The 18,531-nt window shown below is 35.3% G+C and overlaps 1 protein-coding gene across 2 annotated transcripts; it reads right to left on the reverse strand.

The window, feature by feature from the left end:
* Positions 1 to 5,851: 5,851 nt before the first annotated feature.
* On the reverse strand, positions 5,852 to 15,815 carry LOC129451759 (uncharacterized). Of its 2 annotated transcripts, none has more exons than XM_073854978.1 (6): positions 15,578 to 15,815; positions 14,722 to 15,054; positions 14,550 to 14,585; positions 14,257 to 14,376; positions 11,336 to 11,373; positions 5,852 to 9,770 (listed from the first exon to the last, which is right to left on the reverse strand). In XM_073854978.1, the coding sequence occupies exons 1-6, from the start codon at positions 15,660 to 15,662 to the stop codon at positions 9,543 to 9,545; spliced, it is 840 nt and encodes a 279-aa protein (XP_073711079.1). In that variant the 5' UTR covers positions 15,663 to 15,815; the 3' UTR covers positions 5,852 to 9,542. The 2 variants fall into 2 exon arrangements, with proteins under 2 accessions (XP_073711079.1, XP_055071168.2); XM_055215193.2 differs by having other exon boundaries at positions 14,257 to 14,382.
* Positions 15,816 to 18,531: the final 2,716 nt, after the last annotated feature.

Below are 18,531 nucleotides of genomic sequence, written 5' to 3' on the forward strand. Positions count from 1 at the left end.
AAATTCCTCGTCCTTCAGAATATCTTTGACAGGTGTTGTCAAGATGAATTTTGATGTAAGCTGTAAACGTAACACAATATTGTTAATTACAAAACCTCATCAAAATTACTCAGTTTATTAAATGTAACCTACCTGCACTTTCTGGGCATTGCATTTTCTTAAACCTAAAAATTATTATTAAGAAGACTAAGTTAGGATCAAATAATACATTGCAGAGATACAGTCTAAAATGCTTGGGTTAAATTAACATAGCAAATGTTTATATCTGACTCAACAATGGGTTAAAACAAACCAGCATAGGTTATATTACAACCCAACAGGTTCATAACCCAGCATTATTTAAAGTGTAGAGGATTATCTCACTTAAAAATACATGGTAACACTTTATTTTACAGTGTCTTTGATACACATGCTACATGTTATTATTAGAGTAATAACAGTTAATTATGCATAATTACATGCAACTAACCCTAAACCAAACCCTAATCCTAACCCCAACCCTATAGTAAGTGCATCTTGTTAATGATTATTACTTAGTACTTAAATGTATAATTACACTGTAACAGTGATGCCGTAAAATAAAGTGTGATCAAATCCATACTGTCATCTTTCATATAACCTCATTTTATAAATGTATAAAATATATGAATATAAATTTCCTATTGGCTATAGTTAAACAGTTTGTAGCAATTTAGTTGCTAACATCTCTCAATATTCTATATTATAATTCAAAACCTTCATTATTTTTATTTTGCTTTATTGCTCTTTTTATGATTCAGTGAAAGTGAAATGACACTAGGGGCTATCCAACTTCAAATAAATAAATAAATAAATTAAAGCAAAACATTTGATAACTTCATTTTAAAATAGAGGAAAAACAAAAGATTAATTTACTGATGTTCATATGGGTCTCTTAACTAAATATGACATGCTAGGATTTAGTATATTTAATATGAATGAGATTTCTGAGTTATACAGGTCAATTTATGTTTACAAAATCTATTGTATGACTTCAAAACAGCTGGAATAGAGTCATATGGACTATTGTTATGGTAGTTTAATTGATGTTATTACATATTTATTTATGAATAAGCTATTTAAATATCTAATAGAAAGATATGAGGTACTCACAGTTAAATCCACTGATACTGGAGATGAGCATTACAATGAACACCAGAATCACTATTCCCATACAGATAAATAAATAAGGCACCCACCATGGATCTGAATCATTGCTTTTTGCTTCTGGCACTATAAGCAAATATAGAGAAAATGTGTGTAATAGGTCTACTATAGGAAAAAACACCATCTCTCAAAAAAAATTTTTTTAATTAAAAACACTAAATTACTTTGTTGTAAATCTTTTTTTCGTTTATTCATTATTATTGTATAATTGCAAGTGGAACATTTGACAAATCATGTAAACAACGCCTTTATTAAACTGAAACTGCTCTTACTTTCATCACAAGACATTTCAGTTCCATTGCTGTCATCTGTGGGAGTTCAAAACTGTTTTAGTTAAATGTTAAACATTACGGCTGATTTAGATGACTTATATAATTCAAAATGTGACTATTTCTTTTTACTTTTTCTATTTTTACTGTAAAGATGAAAGAGTTACTGTACCTGAGACTGAGATGGTGGCTGAATGCTGACATATGTGGTAGCCTAAAATCACATCTGTAGAGGCCCTCATGATGCTTTGATATATTTGTGAAAATTAAATATGAAGTTATGTTTTTTAAACCAGAATGCTTCTGTGAAGATGAAATTTGATCTGTTTCATTTACTGGCATCCATTTTTCAAAGTCATCCGCTTTTTTACTCCATGTAATATTGATGGGCTGTTCATCACAAGTCTTCAAACTGCAGGAGATCTTCAAAGGTTTGTTTAAACAGACTTTATGAACAACACCCCGCGCAACTTTAAAAACAGGACATTGTTGGGGTTGATCTAAAATAAAAAATAATATCATATAGATTATATAATGACTGTAAATATTGCAGTAAAATAGCGTATTCCCATTTTACTGAATTAAGTGGTCTAATAGCAAAAATGCTTGTCTTTGTTATTGTTAAGTGTTAAATTATTAGTTTTGTTTTCTTGTGTGCTGTAGCAATGTGCTTTTCTCTTTACTTACTCATAAACACACACACGCACGCACGCACGCACACACACACACACACACACACACACACACACACACACACACACACACACACACACACACACACACACACACACACACACACACACACACACACACACACACACACACACACACACAAAACAAATTAAGAGAACAATTCTAGATTGTTTAAAATTTTTCTAGATTTACTATTTATATGTTAATTATCCTACAGTTGAGTATGTGTTTAAGTACATTTTTTATTTTTGTTTCGTTTTGTCAGCTACTGCCAACATTTCTGCCAAATTTTCTAATCAAAATAAGGTTTTTATTTCATTAATTTACTGAAAAATAGCAAAAAAAGCAGATCTTGAATACTGACAAAAATCTATTACTGCAAATTAATTTCTAACAACACACTTTTTTGATGGAATAACCCTTATGTTTAATGTGTCTTGGCATGCTCTCACGAAATTTCTTTATATAGAGTCACGTAGCTTTTTTATTCTTTTTCGTGATATTGTCACGAATTTCCGCGTTTTTTCATGATTGTATCAAGAATTTCTGTTTACGTGTTACTGTCATGTATTGGTTACTCAAAAGCAACCATTGTCGCTTTGGTTTAGGGTTAGATTTGGTGTTTGCATTAGGATGTCACTTTAAGTATTGGTTTGTACAATTTTTTTCGGAATTTTTAAAAATATTTTCTGATTTTTAAACTATTGTCACCTGGCGTTAGGGTTAGAGTTGGGTTTGGGTAAGGATGTCATTTTATGTAAATCTAACCGAAGCGACTGTTTATGTGACAGTTTCATGTAAACAGAAATTCGTGATACGATCACGAAAACGTGGAAATTCGTGACAATATCATGATAAAAGAATAAAAAAGTTACATTTGCACATATTTTAACTTGATTAACATTCATCCAATCACTTTTGCACTGTAAGCTTATCATGTATTTGCACCTTTCTTTCAGATTAATAATTTACTTATATGCTTTGATAAAATATATCTTTAAGCAGAAGTGATCAAGTTATTGGTTACATTTTATAGAAACTGACCCACCTTTATTTTTTTTATCTTAAAAAAACTTGAGTAACTTACCTTGTGCATCAATGCTCACATAGAGGATGAAGACTATAAACAGGGTCAGAAAAAAAGCCGTATTTTTCATGTACAAGTAATCCATCTTAAACACAAGCTGTTGTGTTAAAATCTATAGACATTTATCCGGCCTTAAGCGTCACGCATTTGAACATACGTCTTGCAGTCTTCAATCATGTAAATTTTTACACCTGTGGTTTCCTTTTCCTTTACCTTTGAAGATGCTCATCCTGCCCTGGACAAAAGAACACCTTCTGCTCTGTGACTTTGTTTCTTTTCTCATGCAGTTATAAACATTACAAATACACAAAGAACATATTTGTGAAGTTTAGTATGCCTGTTTTATAAAAATGCCTTAATTTTCCTCTATATCTAAATCTAAGCTAATTAGCCATGTTACATTGTCCAAACAGCTCAACTGAAAGCAAATAACTAGGCCAAAACCAACATAAAAACATCCATTAAATTATGCAAACAGCAAAAATCGTAAAACAATTGTGCGCCCACCTCTCTACTTCAGTAATAGATTTTAATAAGAAATAATAACGCCAAGCTTTAGCTGCACGAACTATAGGGTCACTACAAAATCAGTTCACAGCAGTAAGTAGTTTATTAACAAATTTGGATGGTTGTCATTGCAAGCAATGTGCCTTATTCTTCACTTACTCAAACACAGCCAGCCAGACATAAGTGTTAAGCCAGAAATTAAACCACAAAGTCATGCACAGTGAATTTCATACTCCAATAAACCTACTGTAATGATTCAAGTTGAGAAGGACGACGGAGACAATGGTATTTTAAAAAACACATAAACTTTAATGAACCATGAACTAAATAAACATACAGGTGAGGAACACTAAAATAAACCGGACAACAATGGGGAACATTGAGCTTATAGAGGACCTAGTACGTTGCTAAAAACAACATTATTTTGTGTATTAGGAATAATATGCGTTTATTTTCCACACCGTTCATAATTGTTGCTTCTTAAATCTCTCTCTTTCTGAAACACTTGATTTGTTACAAACCTCATCGATCTGAAAAGCGTTGTGTCTTCTGATGGGCCCGCTAATCTACATTGTGATTGGCCTGAATACCTCTGACGTCAGCCAGAAATGTGATTGGCATTATCGTTTACTCTGGGATTCGCACCTTTTGCATATTGTTAACAGCTACTAATACACACACACTAAAGGAAATGTAAAATTGTGAATTGGGTAATTTGTGTTCTTAAAATAATGGAGTTGATTGGGTAATGGTTGACAGGTGAGGATGATTTCCAGATGAAGAGCAGATGCGGTAGACTGAGGAATACTGAGAACTGGAGTCCACAACAAGGGGGAAAGCAGGCAGGCCTACAGACTGGGATTGTGACACCTACATGGACAATTTTACTCTTAATTTGCTTATTAATCTGATAAGGTAAGCAAGGTAAGATCAGCATACAAGGGTGGCTCAATAACAAAGTAAACAACACGTAACACAGTAACCCAAATCACGAGGCACAAAGCAAAACCATACCTACAGGCAATGATCAAACACAGAGTACACGGAAACCACAGCTCAAAATTCCCCACAGTACACAATGACCAAGACTTTGCATATGAAATCATGTGCTGAATATAGCACCTACTTTTTGAATCAGTATGTTCTAGAAAAGCCTACGTATGTGTTTTTTCAGTACTGTATGCGTACATTTCGGACATACTATATCCACTATGTTCATTCACCTGTGACGTACTTACAACAGTTGCAAAAATTATTTAATTAGGTGTTGTTCAACAAGTACAATTTGTGACTTGATGCATTTACTAAATTAGCGCCTCTACCGGCAGCAGGTGAAACTTAATATATTAGGGTATAAAATTATATTTTACTTTGATGATATGTTCTGGATAAGATTTTCAATTTAAACCACCAGGATTAATTGGATTTTATTACACATTACACTATTCAGGCATTAAGGGCAAATAACATACCCATTTATTTATTATATGATATAAACACGAAAAAACAGTCACAACTTTGTGAAGCGCTATTGGCTCTTGTGACCGACTATGTCATGCTGGTTTAAGTTTGAATGAGATCTGACTGTGCGTTTTGATCACAGAGTTCTTCATATAAAGTAATCGTATGGCTTCAGTTCACAAGGTTTGCAGTGCGAATGGTTTGTAATACTTTTATACTGTTTTATGAAATAAATACCTCACTGTACTTTTACTTGTGTGTTGTGTTTTAGAAGTGGTTTAGGGTGAGGGTGTGGTTAGATGCTCCAAAATATCTTTAAAACCGTTTCTACATTTACAAATTCATAAAATTAAATGTGTCTAATTTGATGTATAAGGCCAAAAACCTTAAAACGTAACAACAGGTTGTATAAACTACTGCTGCTAGAGGATATCTAATCCCTTAAAATGTCACTTTACGTCGTAATGAGGTGCTTGCACAAACAACCTAACAACCTTTTCTCATTTGATGTTTTTAATACTGACTGTAAGATCAGTCAAAGATCAAAATCAAACTTTAATCTAGATTTTACAGACAGGGTCACAATTAACCACAAAACATTTCTTCACATATCACTTACAGTAGCTACAGTTGTTTTTTACCTTTTAACCTTTTGGATTTTCTCTGGGGAAGCAGTGGACCATCCAGGTATTTCTCACAACCTGTTTTATTTATTCTGAAATTTTGGACATATTTCTCATTTTGTAAACTGATTCTCACTCCCTAAAGGGAAGTATGTGAATTCAGACACAGTACAGGTCTCTGCTGAAAGTAGTAAGATGAATGTGAATCAGGTGTGCCTGAAAACAGGAACTTTAACCCCTGAAATACACTGCAAGCATTTGCGGTATGTTATGGTTTCGAGGTGCCTTTGTTTCATCTTCTACGCGGTGCCAACTCAAACAAAAAGCGGATCAGAAGAGCAGCAGTAGGACCGCGTCATCATGTGATTTTTCTGTCAGACGTTTTTCTTGATTTTCTGAGTTCTAACATGGATAAGTTGGCTAAATGTTAATATTATAATTCTTTGTTTTGTATTTTGCAATGTCCTATTTTGTTGTTCTGTAGTCAAAAAAGTGAATACACTTAAACATTCAGTTCTATATTAAAGTATTTAGCTATGCATATTCATCTAAAACACATCCTCAATTATGTACATTTAACATACAGTACAGGGCCTGTGAGCAAGATGATGTGAAATATGGGAGTCTGCACGGGGTGTTTATTTTTAAAATTGACAGGATATTTGACTTTTATTTTGTATTTACGGTGCGGCTACGCGGCACATGTCGAAAATAGACTAGGCGCATATCTTTAACGAAGCAGCGCGGAGAGCCGCTTCTGGGACGCTTTTGAAATGTGCCACGGCGCATCTGGTGTAAACACAAGCGTTGACTAAAATGACCGCGATCAGTTCCGGTTGCCTCTTCAGATAAGAAAAAGTTCCCAACCCCTGCTTAACAGTAATCTGCAATGCTGTAGTGTCGGAGCTGGCCAGACTTGTTTTTATTAATTGCTTGTGCCAATATAAGCATTCATGACCCCCTCTGGGTCGCTAAGGATGCCTTGTAAAATCTTTCTGTGACTTACAGTATAATCTAGTTAGAGACGCAATGCCCTTCAGTAATTTAAGAATAAATGTTTTGTTTAAGAGCACATCGCTGTGAATTTTTTTAGGTGTGAACCTGCAACAATTTAGTCACCAGACCACAGCTTTTAACCACTACATTACAGGAACTAGTATATAATCTCCACAGACTTCCCTGCAGCAAAACTTATGTGCATGTGCACACTTTACTGTCCAGCAGCCATAACTTTGTTATATATACTAATGGTGTTTAATGTAGACACCTGGGGCCGTATTCACAAATAATTTTAAGGCTAAAAGTAGCTCCTAACTGGCAAAGAATATGGGCGTTATTCACTAAGAGTAATTCACGAAGCATTTTAGCCGTAGAAGTAGCACCTAAAGGGCGATTTATAGTCGTGCGTAGGTTCTACGCTGTAGCTACGTAGCCTGATGCGCACCTCGCAAAATTTTTAACAGCGCATCAGTTCTTCGCGGATCGCAAGCGCTGTGATTGGTCCACCAGAACCCCTCCTGTTAGGTAAAAAAAACTGTGTCACAGGTATTTCCGTTTGCGACAGTGAAAACAAAGAATGGCCAAGTTGAGGGGTGATTTAACTCAAACTGCAACAAAATTCGCTGTTTATTTACTTCCATCATTGCTGGTCTTCTCAAATTATACACAACAAGTTGCTGTTTCTTCTTCGTTTGTGGCTTAACTTGCAAAGCTTCTTCTTTTTTGGCGTTCGTGCTGCTACTGTGGTTACACCTGTGGTTACTGCCTACCAGCGGCCTGCGCGCGTGTTTGCACGTCGACGCGGACGACAACGCAAAAGTATAAATGAAAACCGACGCGGAACCTACGCCGTCGCGGCTACGCCGTAGGACCTACGCACGACTATAACGAGCCCTTTAGTCTGCGACAGCTTAAAAGAAGCCGAGTGGACCCCGAACTCACTAAGACCTATTCACAAAGGATTGTAAAAAGGCTTTAGGTGCTGATCCTCCTTAACACATACAATGGACAGTTTCTCCAAAAGCCACTTTAATGTAAGCATACTGTTTATGACATTTGTTTCATAATTCATTACATTCATGACAAGCAAGAAGTTTTTAGAATTATATGAAACAATAATGATATTATATACAGTATTTAATATATTTAATACCGTTGCTATGCTTGCCCATTTAAAGGCTGCAATCTCAACCCTCGACTGCGATTGTTATAAATACCACCACCTCTCGCAGTTGTCCCGGGTCCGCGACACAAGCGGGAATGCTGCATTGATCTGCAAACAAATCCTCTCCCATCACAGGATATCAAGTTTTGCTTGATATCCCATTGCCGAATTTTCCTTTAATTATGTTTCTTTTTTAAGCACCAACTGGGCCAGCAGCAGTAACTGATCCTGCGTCCAATTGGGCTTTCTTTTCCGTTTTGGCGAGTTCATAATCCACCGTCATTTAACTATTACATTAGACTACTTCAATAGAAGCAACATTTCCTTGCTTTAAGTAGTCTATTTAGGCTAATAGGATGTCAATTAACCAAGCAAGTGTTAATGCAATGTTGTTTTTCACTAATAGGCAATTGTATAGGCAAAATAGGCAATAATAGTTTTCATTAGGGTATTTCGATGTCGTAATTCCATGATTTGGTGCGTCTGTGTTATGTTCCGCATGATAGCCCTGTCATCTAACAACCAATCACAGTGGTCATTGCGAGGAAGCTAGTGCATGAGAATTGACATCATCAGTAGCAACGAAGACTCACTCTTAGTTTAGGAGTTGTCATTTTTCCTTACTAAGAGTAGCTCTGAAAGGCAGTGTGAATAACTTTAATAGAAAACTCCTAACTAAAATCTTTTAATGCAATTTAGGAGTACTCAGGTAAGATCAAATTCTTCTGAATACGGCCCCTGATCTATGAAATTTGATTTGCAGCAGCATCACTACTACAGTACATTCACAGCTTGACATACTATCTTTAATATTTGATATAAGCCATTATCAGCTATTTTTGTAGACAATTATTGTCAAAAGGGTTTGTGATTCATGATATTTTGACTGATAAAATGCTATTCAAATGAATAACTATTCACTTTAACCTCCTAAGACCTGGTGGGTCCACATACGTGGTCATCACATTTTTTTGTTGTTTGCACCACAATACTTAATTCTGTGTAACTGGATCCCGTTGTACACAAACGTGGACAATTACACTGCTTCATGTTCAAAGAAAAATATTTGGTTATAATATTTATTGGTTCGTCCGAACCCCAATACAGCTGGAAGAAATCTAAAATGCAAGCCAAAGCAAAGCTCGGGTCTTAGGAGGTTAAGCAATTTATTTACAAATGTAAAAACACAAATCTGAACCAAGACACGGAAACGACCAAAATTATACAAATAAATGTTTGTAACAGACATATATCTATTGAAATTATTGCATTTTAAGAATTTTAAAGATATGCATGTGTTTCATCAGCCATGGTTTCTGTATGAGTTTCACCTATAGAAACCACCCTGAACTCACAGCAACATTTTCCGTGATGTAACAAGATAAATACCATCATGTGATGTTATGCAATCATTACGAATATAAGGCAAGCGTCTCCTTCTTCCTGTTTGGCGGTATGGCGTGACAAAAACAGTACAATCAAACAAAAGTATCTCTGGGTAAAAGCACAATACAACCTTCAGCAAATATAGCTTGACCTTAAGTAGAACATGATCATGATACTCGGATCGATGCATATTCTGTAAACTCTGTTTCAGTCCTACAGGATGTGGTTGATGACTGTTTAGGTATGAAGTGGTTAAGAGATGCATAGACAACCTGTCTTGAAGGATTATCTTTCTTTGTGGACAGTATATCATCTGCATCATCTGATTTATACGGTGTAGATTGTTCAGGAGGTCTCAGGAGGTCACGCTTGTGTCGCTGTGTTTCATCTGAATCCTGGACACAGAGAAATCATATAGATATCACATTAACATTTAAGCAAGATGATGGAGCTTGCTAAGCATATGCCAATTGGTCAATAATTATTACGGTAACACTTTACAATAAGGTTCATAGTTAACTACATTAGTTAACATGAACTAATAATAAACTGCACTTATACAGCATTTATTAATCTTTGTTAATGTTAATTTCAACATTTGCTAATACTTTTTAAAATCTTGTTAACGTTAGTTAATGCACTGTAAACTAACATGAACAAACAAAAGCTTTATTTCTATTAACTAACATTAACAAAGATTAATAAATACTGTAACAAATCTATTGCTAATGGTTTGTTCATGTTAGTTAATATATTAACTAATGTTAACTAATAAACTTTATTGTAAGTGATACCGTTATTAAAATGGTACAATATATGTATTTACACCAAATGAGAATAATTTCCTCTTGTAAATTAAAAATTTTCTCAATGTGGGGCATTGTACTAGTAATGCCAAGCCAGAGTCCTGCAACGGGATAAAAGTGTCTCAAACGGGTGGACATTCCTAAAATTCATGGGCGGGGCCGCGGGCGGATAATTAACTCCGTGCGGGCGGGTAGTAGTGCAAATGCAAATATGTGCAAAATTTTTATCTCTAAGGATGTGCACACCAAACTTTTAAACATGGCTGTTTCTTCAGCCAAGCGCTTTTTAGCTGTGATACTTAAGCTGTGAGCCGGTTGGTTGTTGTGATACTTGTCCCGCCCCTTCCCCACTGTGATTGGACGGCCGTGTGAGAACTGACATTGAAGAGCGGAGCATTTCACCCAAACTTGAATCTCTTTCAACTCTCGACGCTCAGCGCCGAGAGCGGAAAAACCGCTGACCGCCGGCATATATGAAAAAAATGTGTTTTTTTATTAATATGTCTATTTGTGTATAGTTATCAGGTTCCATTTGTGCTGATAGGCTACTTAAATGGCACAAAACAGAGTGCACTTTAGCCTGTTTCATTAGCCTATTCATGACGCTGTTGTGATGTTGAGAGAGGTACGAGATAAAAAATAAAGCACTTTAATTGGAATGATTTTAGCGTGTGTGATTTATGTGGGTACGGGTCAGGTAACGGGCCAAATATTAACGGGTCCGGGCAGGTGCGGATTTAATTTTGATATTATCATGGGTGACAGGTTGGATCTGGTGCTGAACTTTGCGGGTACGGACGGGAACGGGTCTCCAAAAATGGACCCGTGCAGGACTCTGTGCCAAGCTACTGGGTTCGATTTCTTGGTAACAAACAAAATGATAACATTTTTGAAAATAACGGTTCTTCGCATTGATGCCATAGAAGAACCATTTCTTACGTTTTTTTTATCATCTAAAGAACCTCTTTGTTTTATCACTACAAAGAAACTTTTGTGAAACAGAAAATGTGTTAAAGATTCGTTTAGCCAAAAATGGTTAATCTACTGTATGGCATTGTGGAGCACCTTTATTTTGAAGAGTGTATTGAATGCAATGTATATAACTTCGCATTATAGTGTTTATCAAATGCATGAATGTAATTTATAAACTGTACCTGAACCTGCACTGCTTCTGTCTCCTTTTTCTTCAAACCTAAAAAAAATGATTAAAGGAATTAACTAAGGTCAGACATATGTTGATGATAAGTTCACCAAAAATTACTGGACCTTAGACAATCTTAGAAAAAAGTTACATGAAGGTATGTTGTCACTGGGGTGCTACCTTTTCAAAAAAGTACACTTTTGTACCTAAAATGTGCATATTGGTATTTCTAAGGTACACATTGGTACCTTAAAGGTACATACTGGTATCAGGGTATTTATCTGTAGGCCAAAATGATACATATTAGGACAGGGGTGGGCATCGGGGGCCACAGTCCTGCAGAGTTTAGCTTCAACCTTAATCGAACACACCTGAATGTCATTTCCAAACAGTCCTGAAGACTTCAATTAGATTTTTCAGCTGTGTTTGATTAGGGTTGGAGCTAAACTCTGCAGGGCTGTGGCCCTCAGGACCAGGAATTCCCCACCCCTGTATTAGGACCTCTTTAAAAGTTACTGTACCATTGGCAACTTTTGTACTATTTTTCTGAGCGTGTACAAAAACTGTAAAAATTTAAACACAAATTAATATTTTTTGCAGAATGTTCATGATGTAGGGGAGTGAAAGTGGGGGTGAAAGTACCATTTTTCAGAAAAACGTAATTTAAAAAGCTAATATTTTAGACAGAGATATATTTTTGCTGTGGTCAATAACTCACAAGTGTGGTTTATCAATACCAGGTGGAATTTTCAACAAATGTAAAACGACTTCAGTATATTTCACTTTGGGAGCGCAGTGTAACTTTTGACCCTGTCAGCTGCAAGACGAAAGTAACACAACAAAACAAGATAGATTTTTGTGTTACACTTGTTGTTATTAAATATACATAACTATGACCTTGTTTATGTGTAACTGCAAACATATTTTGTTGTTTATCTTTGAAATTTAAAAATGAAAATGTAATTTCATTATTTTTTGCAGTTTCATCAAATGTTTCAAAAGCAACCTGACAGTACAAACATGAATTGTTGAGAATAAAATATTTTTTAACAGTTTGAACACTATGAAAATTAAATTAAATCAAATTAGAATAATATCAATTTTCAACATAATACAACAGTATTAGCAGCGGGACAAAAGTAAGAAGTTATGTTTCTGACATTTTAACCCAATTTACTTTTATTTTGAAAAACTCTGAGATGGCAAACTTCAGGATGTGTTAGAGCACTTAATAACTTGTAGATTGATTGGTACTGTAACACATGAAATGAGAAATACAACATGTAATATGAAAACAATGACTGCTTTAAGAATTTATTTATCATGGTTGAAAACTGCTTTCTGGACCTAGACGTGCAAAACGGTGATGAAATAACGCGATATTTGTCAGCTCTGTCAAGGATTGTGTGCTGAAGATGCTGTCATAATTTGAAATGCAAATGTAATCAGGGCTCAGAAAAAAAATATTTTTAGCAATGAAAGTGATTCATGAATTATGAATGTTGAAGCCCCCCACCACCAAAAAAGCACAATTAAAGAAATATTATATTCGAAAGCCACATGATAGCTGTTGTAATTACATATATGCTTCTCAGTAATACCTCACGTTTATGTGCACTATATGGACAAAAGTATTGGCACACCAAGTATTGACAGTTATCCAACAGGGGACAGCTTGGAAATATTTCTTGATTATTTATTTTCTTCACCTGACAGTGTATGGAGCTGCTCCCTCTTTGCAGCTATAAGAGTTCTACTCTTCTGACAAGGCTTTCCACAAAATTTTGGAGTGTTTCTGAGGGAATTTTTGCCCATTAATCTAGAGTAGAGCATTTGTGATGTTAGGGACTGATGTTGGATAGGAAGGCTCACAATCTCCATTCAGGCCAGTCAAGTTCTTTCACACTGAAATCTATTCTAATCACGTCTTTATGGACCATGCTTTGAGCACATCAAATATTAAACAGGGGATGTTTACACTGCTCTACAGTTCATTGGCAGTGTGGTTCAACACTAGTCTGACACTTGGCATTTATCTTGATAATGTCAGGCCTGCATGCAGCTGCTTGGCATTGGAAACACATGGAAACACTGTTTTTGTGCTTATAGCAATGCCAGTGACCTCTTCAGCTATGGAATCATCACAGCATTGGTGAACTTTAGGCACCATGCACATTTCAGTGATTCTGCCTTTACATGGTCTTCTGTTTTTCCTAAACGCTTGAACTTTTTAATAATATTCAAACAATACCACTTACAGCTGATAGAAGAACCTTTAGTGGAGATAAAAATGTATTTGTTTGCAAAGGTGGCATCCTATTACAGTACCACACTAAGATCTTCAAAACGACCTACTTTATCAAAAGTCTTTGTAAATATAGATTGCATGTTTAGGTGCTTGATTTTATACACTCGTGGCAATGAGTCTGTTTGAAAGACCTGAATGCAATAAGAGGTGTGCCACAATACTTTGGTCCATATACAGTATATTTAAATATGGCATTGCAAATGTATAATAGCAAACTTTGATGCCATGCCAAATATGCATTCTTATAGCATGACGTGTAACAGTTTGAGACTCGCAATATGATATGTGTAAGAAATTACATTAAGTAAAAAGATTTGAAAGCTAAAGCAAAACATTTTTGTATTTTTTACACAGTTATTGTATAACTTCAAATGTCTGTGTGTTGCCCAAGTATATATAGATTAATGGTTTAGTAGGCTACTTTTATTTTATGCTATTTCTGGTGTCCACTTTTGATCCCAATTTACTTTTATAGAACGGGAAAACGCAATGTGAACATTCTCATGCACTACAGATAAATGAAAATGCACGCTTAAATCAACAAGAGGATGAGTAAAGCTAAATGTTCCTATATTGATAAACTACATCTTTTAACATTTCAACATACAAAGATAAGAAGTACTCACAGTTACATCCATTGATGCACAGGATGGAGATGAGCATTACAATGAAAATCAGAGTCACTATTCCCATACAGATAAATAAATAAGGCAGCCACCATGGATCTAAATCATTGCTTTTTGCTTCTGTCACTAAGTAAGAAGGAAAAAGGGGAAAGCCGTATTATTAACATCCTCTTTAGAAGCAACAAAGTTACTTTATAGTACAGTAAGTTTCCATTCATTTATGTAATATGGTAGATGGACGTGGAACATTTGACAAATCATGTAAATTACACCTTTATTAAACTGAAACTTACTTTCACCACAAGACATTTCAGTTCCATTGCTGTCATCTGTGGGAGTTCAAACCTGTTTTAGTTAATCGTTAAACTTTTTTTATAAAAGTTGTGTTTTCAGTACAGCTTATTCAGAATTAAAAATGTGACTGTTTCTTAATTGTTAACTGTAAAGATGAAATAGTTACTGTACCTGAGACTGAGATGTTTATATAGTGGCTGAATGCTGACATATGTGGTAGCTTAATATCACATCTGTAGAGGCCCTCATGATGCTTTGATATATTTGTGAAAATTAAATATGAAGTTATGTATTTTAAACCAGAAGGCTTCTGTGAAGATGAAATTTGATGTGTTTCATTTACTGGCATCCATTTGACCGAGTCCTCCGTTTTGCTCCATATAATATTGATGGGCTCTTCATCACAAGTCTTTAGACTGCAGGAGATCTTCAATGATTTGCTTAAACAGACTTTATGAACAATACCCCGCACAACTTTAAAAACAAGACATTGTTGGGGTTGATCTGAAATAAGAAATGATGCCATATTTAAATCATAATAGCAGTAAACAGTTGTAAATGTGAATATTACAATCAGGGTAAAACTAGACTATGCTAGACAACTTAAACAATTTCTTCTTACTCTTTATAATGAATTCAATTGAGGGAAAAAATGGCTAAAATGCATGTGATTCTTAATCTTAAGGGTGTGGGTAAAACTACAGCTACTTGATACCCAAATCCTTCTTTTTTATGTGACTCTTTAAAATCTTTTTCTCTTTGACATGGGTCACTATAAACATCTAAGCAGTATCATCTGAAGAGTACAAATCGAAAATGTGTGCACTCTGCCACACAATGTAATGCAAATTAATAATTAACTTTATTACATTATAAATTATTATTTTACCTTTCATACTTAATTCATTCTTGAAAATATGTTAAAATATATGTTCTGATTTTACAGATATTGTCAGTGAAAAACAAAGTATTAACAAACTTGGTCAGTAGGTCATACGGAAAAATAAAAGCTAAAGGAAAAACCTACCTTGTGCGTCAATGCTCACATGAAGGATGAAAACTATAAACACGCTTGAGAGAAAAGCTATATTTCTTAAGTATAACCAATCCATCTTGAGCACAAACTGTTCTTAAAATCTATATAGACAAGCCTTCATTCAGTTACACTGTTAAACACATTTCTCTTACTGTCTCATAGTCTTCAATGATGTACATTTTATTTCTGTGGTTTCCATTTCCTTTACCTACGCTGAACGTCATCCTGCTTTGTCTGCTTTTGTGCAAATTTTGCACTGAGCCTCACAAGCATTAGGACAAGACAACACTTTTTGCTCTGTGTCTTTTTTCCCCTTTTCATTCATTTGAATATGCAGTTTTTGTCTATTGAGAACACACAAAGACAATTCATAAAGTACAGAAGGCCTTTTTTAAGTCTTCATCCTTATCCAAACAGGTTTAATGAAAATTCTGCACATTGACATTTTTTGAAAATTAAAAAACTTAATATGCTTTTTAACAATATTTTACTTTACACCTTACTATTTAAAAAAAACATACCGCAAAGTGTCCACGAAAGTTAGGGTGTGTGGATATTTCTGTATTAAAGTTTTTTTTTGTGTGTGTGTGATTTATTTGTGTTTATACCACGGGCTGTTGACTGCTTTATTCTGATTGGCTGAGAAATGTTCCAAGGGTGTTGATTATATTTTTTGTAAACCGCACACCTAACTTGTCAAATGTCTTAAAAATAGAAACCAGAGCAATGTTTTTGGTAACCGTGGTATAGGCGGAATAATTGACTCCTTTGAATTGTTAAAAAAATAAAGCCCCCCTCGCTTAGTGTAACCACGTTAGGTGTGCAAAAAAAAGGTGTTATTTTCTTAATTCAACGGCCCGTGTTCATTTATTCCTTACTTTTTGTACTTTTGTTTGTACACTATCATTTTTAAAATTTGATAAATTAATAAATTTAAGTTTTCACAAGAGCAGAAACTTTAAAATGTATTTATATAGCACCATTTACAACAGCAGCAGCTGACCAATGTGCTTTACAGCATAAACATTAAATAAATAGTAAATAGAACATCAAAATAGCAAATAAAACCAGCTAAAAACTAAAATGATATCAACATTTAAAATATATAACAAAATATAAAAAATAAAACTAGAATTGTCACTTAAAATCCAGTACAGAGATGGAACATCAAGGGACATTGAAAGCGATGGAGAAGTAATGTGTTTTGAGTAAAAATTTAAAAACCCGTAAAGTATAGCAGATCTAATATGAACTGGTAGGCTATTCCAAAGTTTAGGGCCTACAACAGAGAATGCATGTTTACCCTTTTTCTTTGATTTAACTTTAGGAACAGTGAGCAATCAAAGATTACTAGATCTTTGAGCTCGAGAGGGGTTATGTAAGGTAAACAGTTCAGATATATATGAGGGAGCTAAGGTGTTTAAAAATGTTACGATTTTTTTACTTATTATACAAGGATTATAAACAAGCTTGTCAAAGAAACCAGGAGATATTTGCTCCGTGCTTTGGTTAGAAATTAAACCTTTTAAGAATGGTTTCTATCACAACTACAGTATGTGTAAATGGATTCATATATTTATGCACTTCAGAGAAATTTTAACTTTTTTCAGTAGTGATGAAAGATAAGACACTCTTAGACAACTCTCAGAGACTCTCAGACTCTCATACAAAAGTTGAACTTTTTTCACTGGCATGGAAAAGGTCCTAATACGTACTATAGGTAGAGATACCCTATAACTTTGTGGTACCAGTATGTACATTTATAAGGTACCAGCATGTGCAAAAATTACCTCCATTGCTTTAAAGGTCAGGTTCTTTGATCCAATTGTTTAAACCCTAGTTAGTGTGTAATGTTGCTGTTAGAGCATAAATAATGCTTGTAAAATGATAAACCTTAAAGTTCACTGCCAGGTGAATGGCAGGTTTGGACTACAGTCCTCTACATCGTGCTTTCATCATAACCATCATTTCTCTTCGTTCCCTATGGGACATAAGGCTTCAATGAGCCCTCTCTATTGCATTTGGTCCCTGGCAGCATGTTGGGCCTTTCCACATGACAGGTTCCTGTGTTTAAGCTCTTGTGTCACAGTTCTGCGCCAGGTGGTTTAGGGTCTCCCAGGTTTTCTTTTGCCAGATGGTGTCCATTTTAGGGCGACTTTTGTGATGCTGTCCTGCTCCATCCTCAACACATGTCCTAGCCATCTCAGGCGTCTGTGTATAATCTCCTTGGTGATGCTCCGGCTTGCCGTTTTCTTGTACAGATCGTTGTTGGAGATCTTATTAGGCCAAAATATCTGGAATATTCGTCGAAGGCATCCATTGTGAAACACTTCAATTCTCCTCATATCAGCTTTGATAACATGCCAAGTCTCTGAACCGTACAGCAGAACAGACTTACATTGCAGTTATATAGGAGCATCTTCATTTTAAGACATGCAGAGTCAAGATCTTCCAGCTGGGAAAATAGGGTCCACTGGATGCCTCTGGGTCTTTCTGCTATGGTGTTGGTTGTTATCCAGTCTATGGCGATTAGGAAAAGGATAAGGGAGATTATGCACCCCTGTCTTACTCCGGACTGCACGGAAAACCACTCAGAGAGGTCATTTCCCATGATGACACTACACTTAAAATGTTTATAAATGTTTTTATGACTGAGATGATCTTTGATGGGATTCCATAGGAGTGCAGTATCTCCCAGAGGGTGTTTCGGTGGACACTGTCGAAGGCCTTCCTGAAGTCCACGAAGTTGATATAAAGGGGTGTATTCCATTCCAAGCACTGCTCTATGATGTTACGCAGAGTAAATATCTGGTCCATACATCCTCTTCCCTTCCTGAAGCCTGCTTGCTCCTGTCTAATCCTGTTGTCAATGGCTGTTTTCATCCGGTTAAAAATGACTCTGCGCAACACCTTGCTTGGGATAGAAAGAAGAGTGATTCCACACC

Source organism: Misgurnus anguillicaudatus, chromosome 17, assembly GCF_027580225.2.
Source record: "Misgurnus anguillicaudatus chromosome 17, ASM2758022v2, whole genome shotgun sequence".
NCBI classification, from domain to species: domain Eukaryota; kingdom Metazoa; phylum Chordata; class Actinopteri; order Cypriniformes; family Cobitidae; genus Misgurnus; species Misgurnus anguillicaudatus.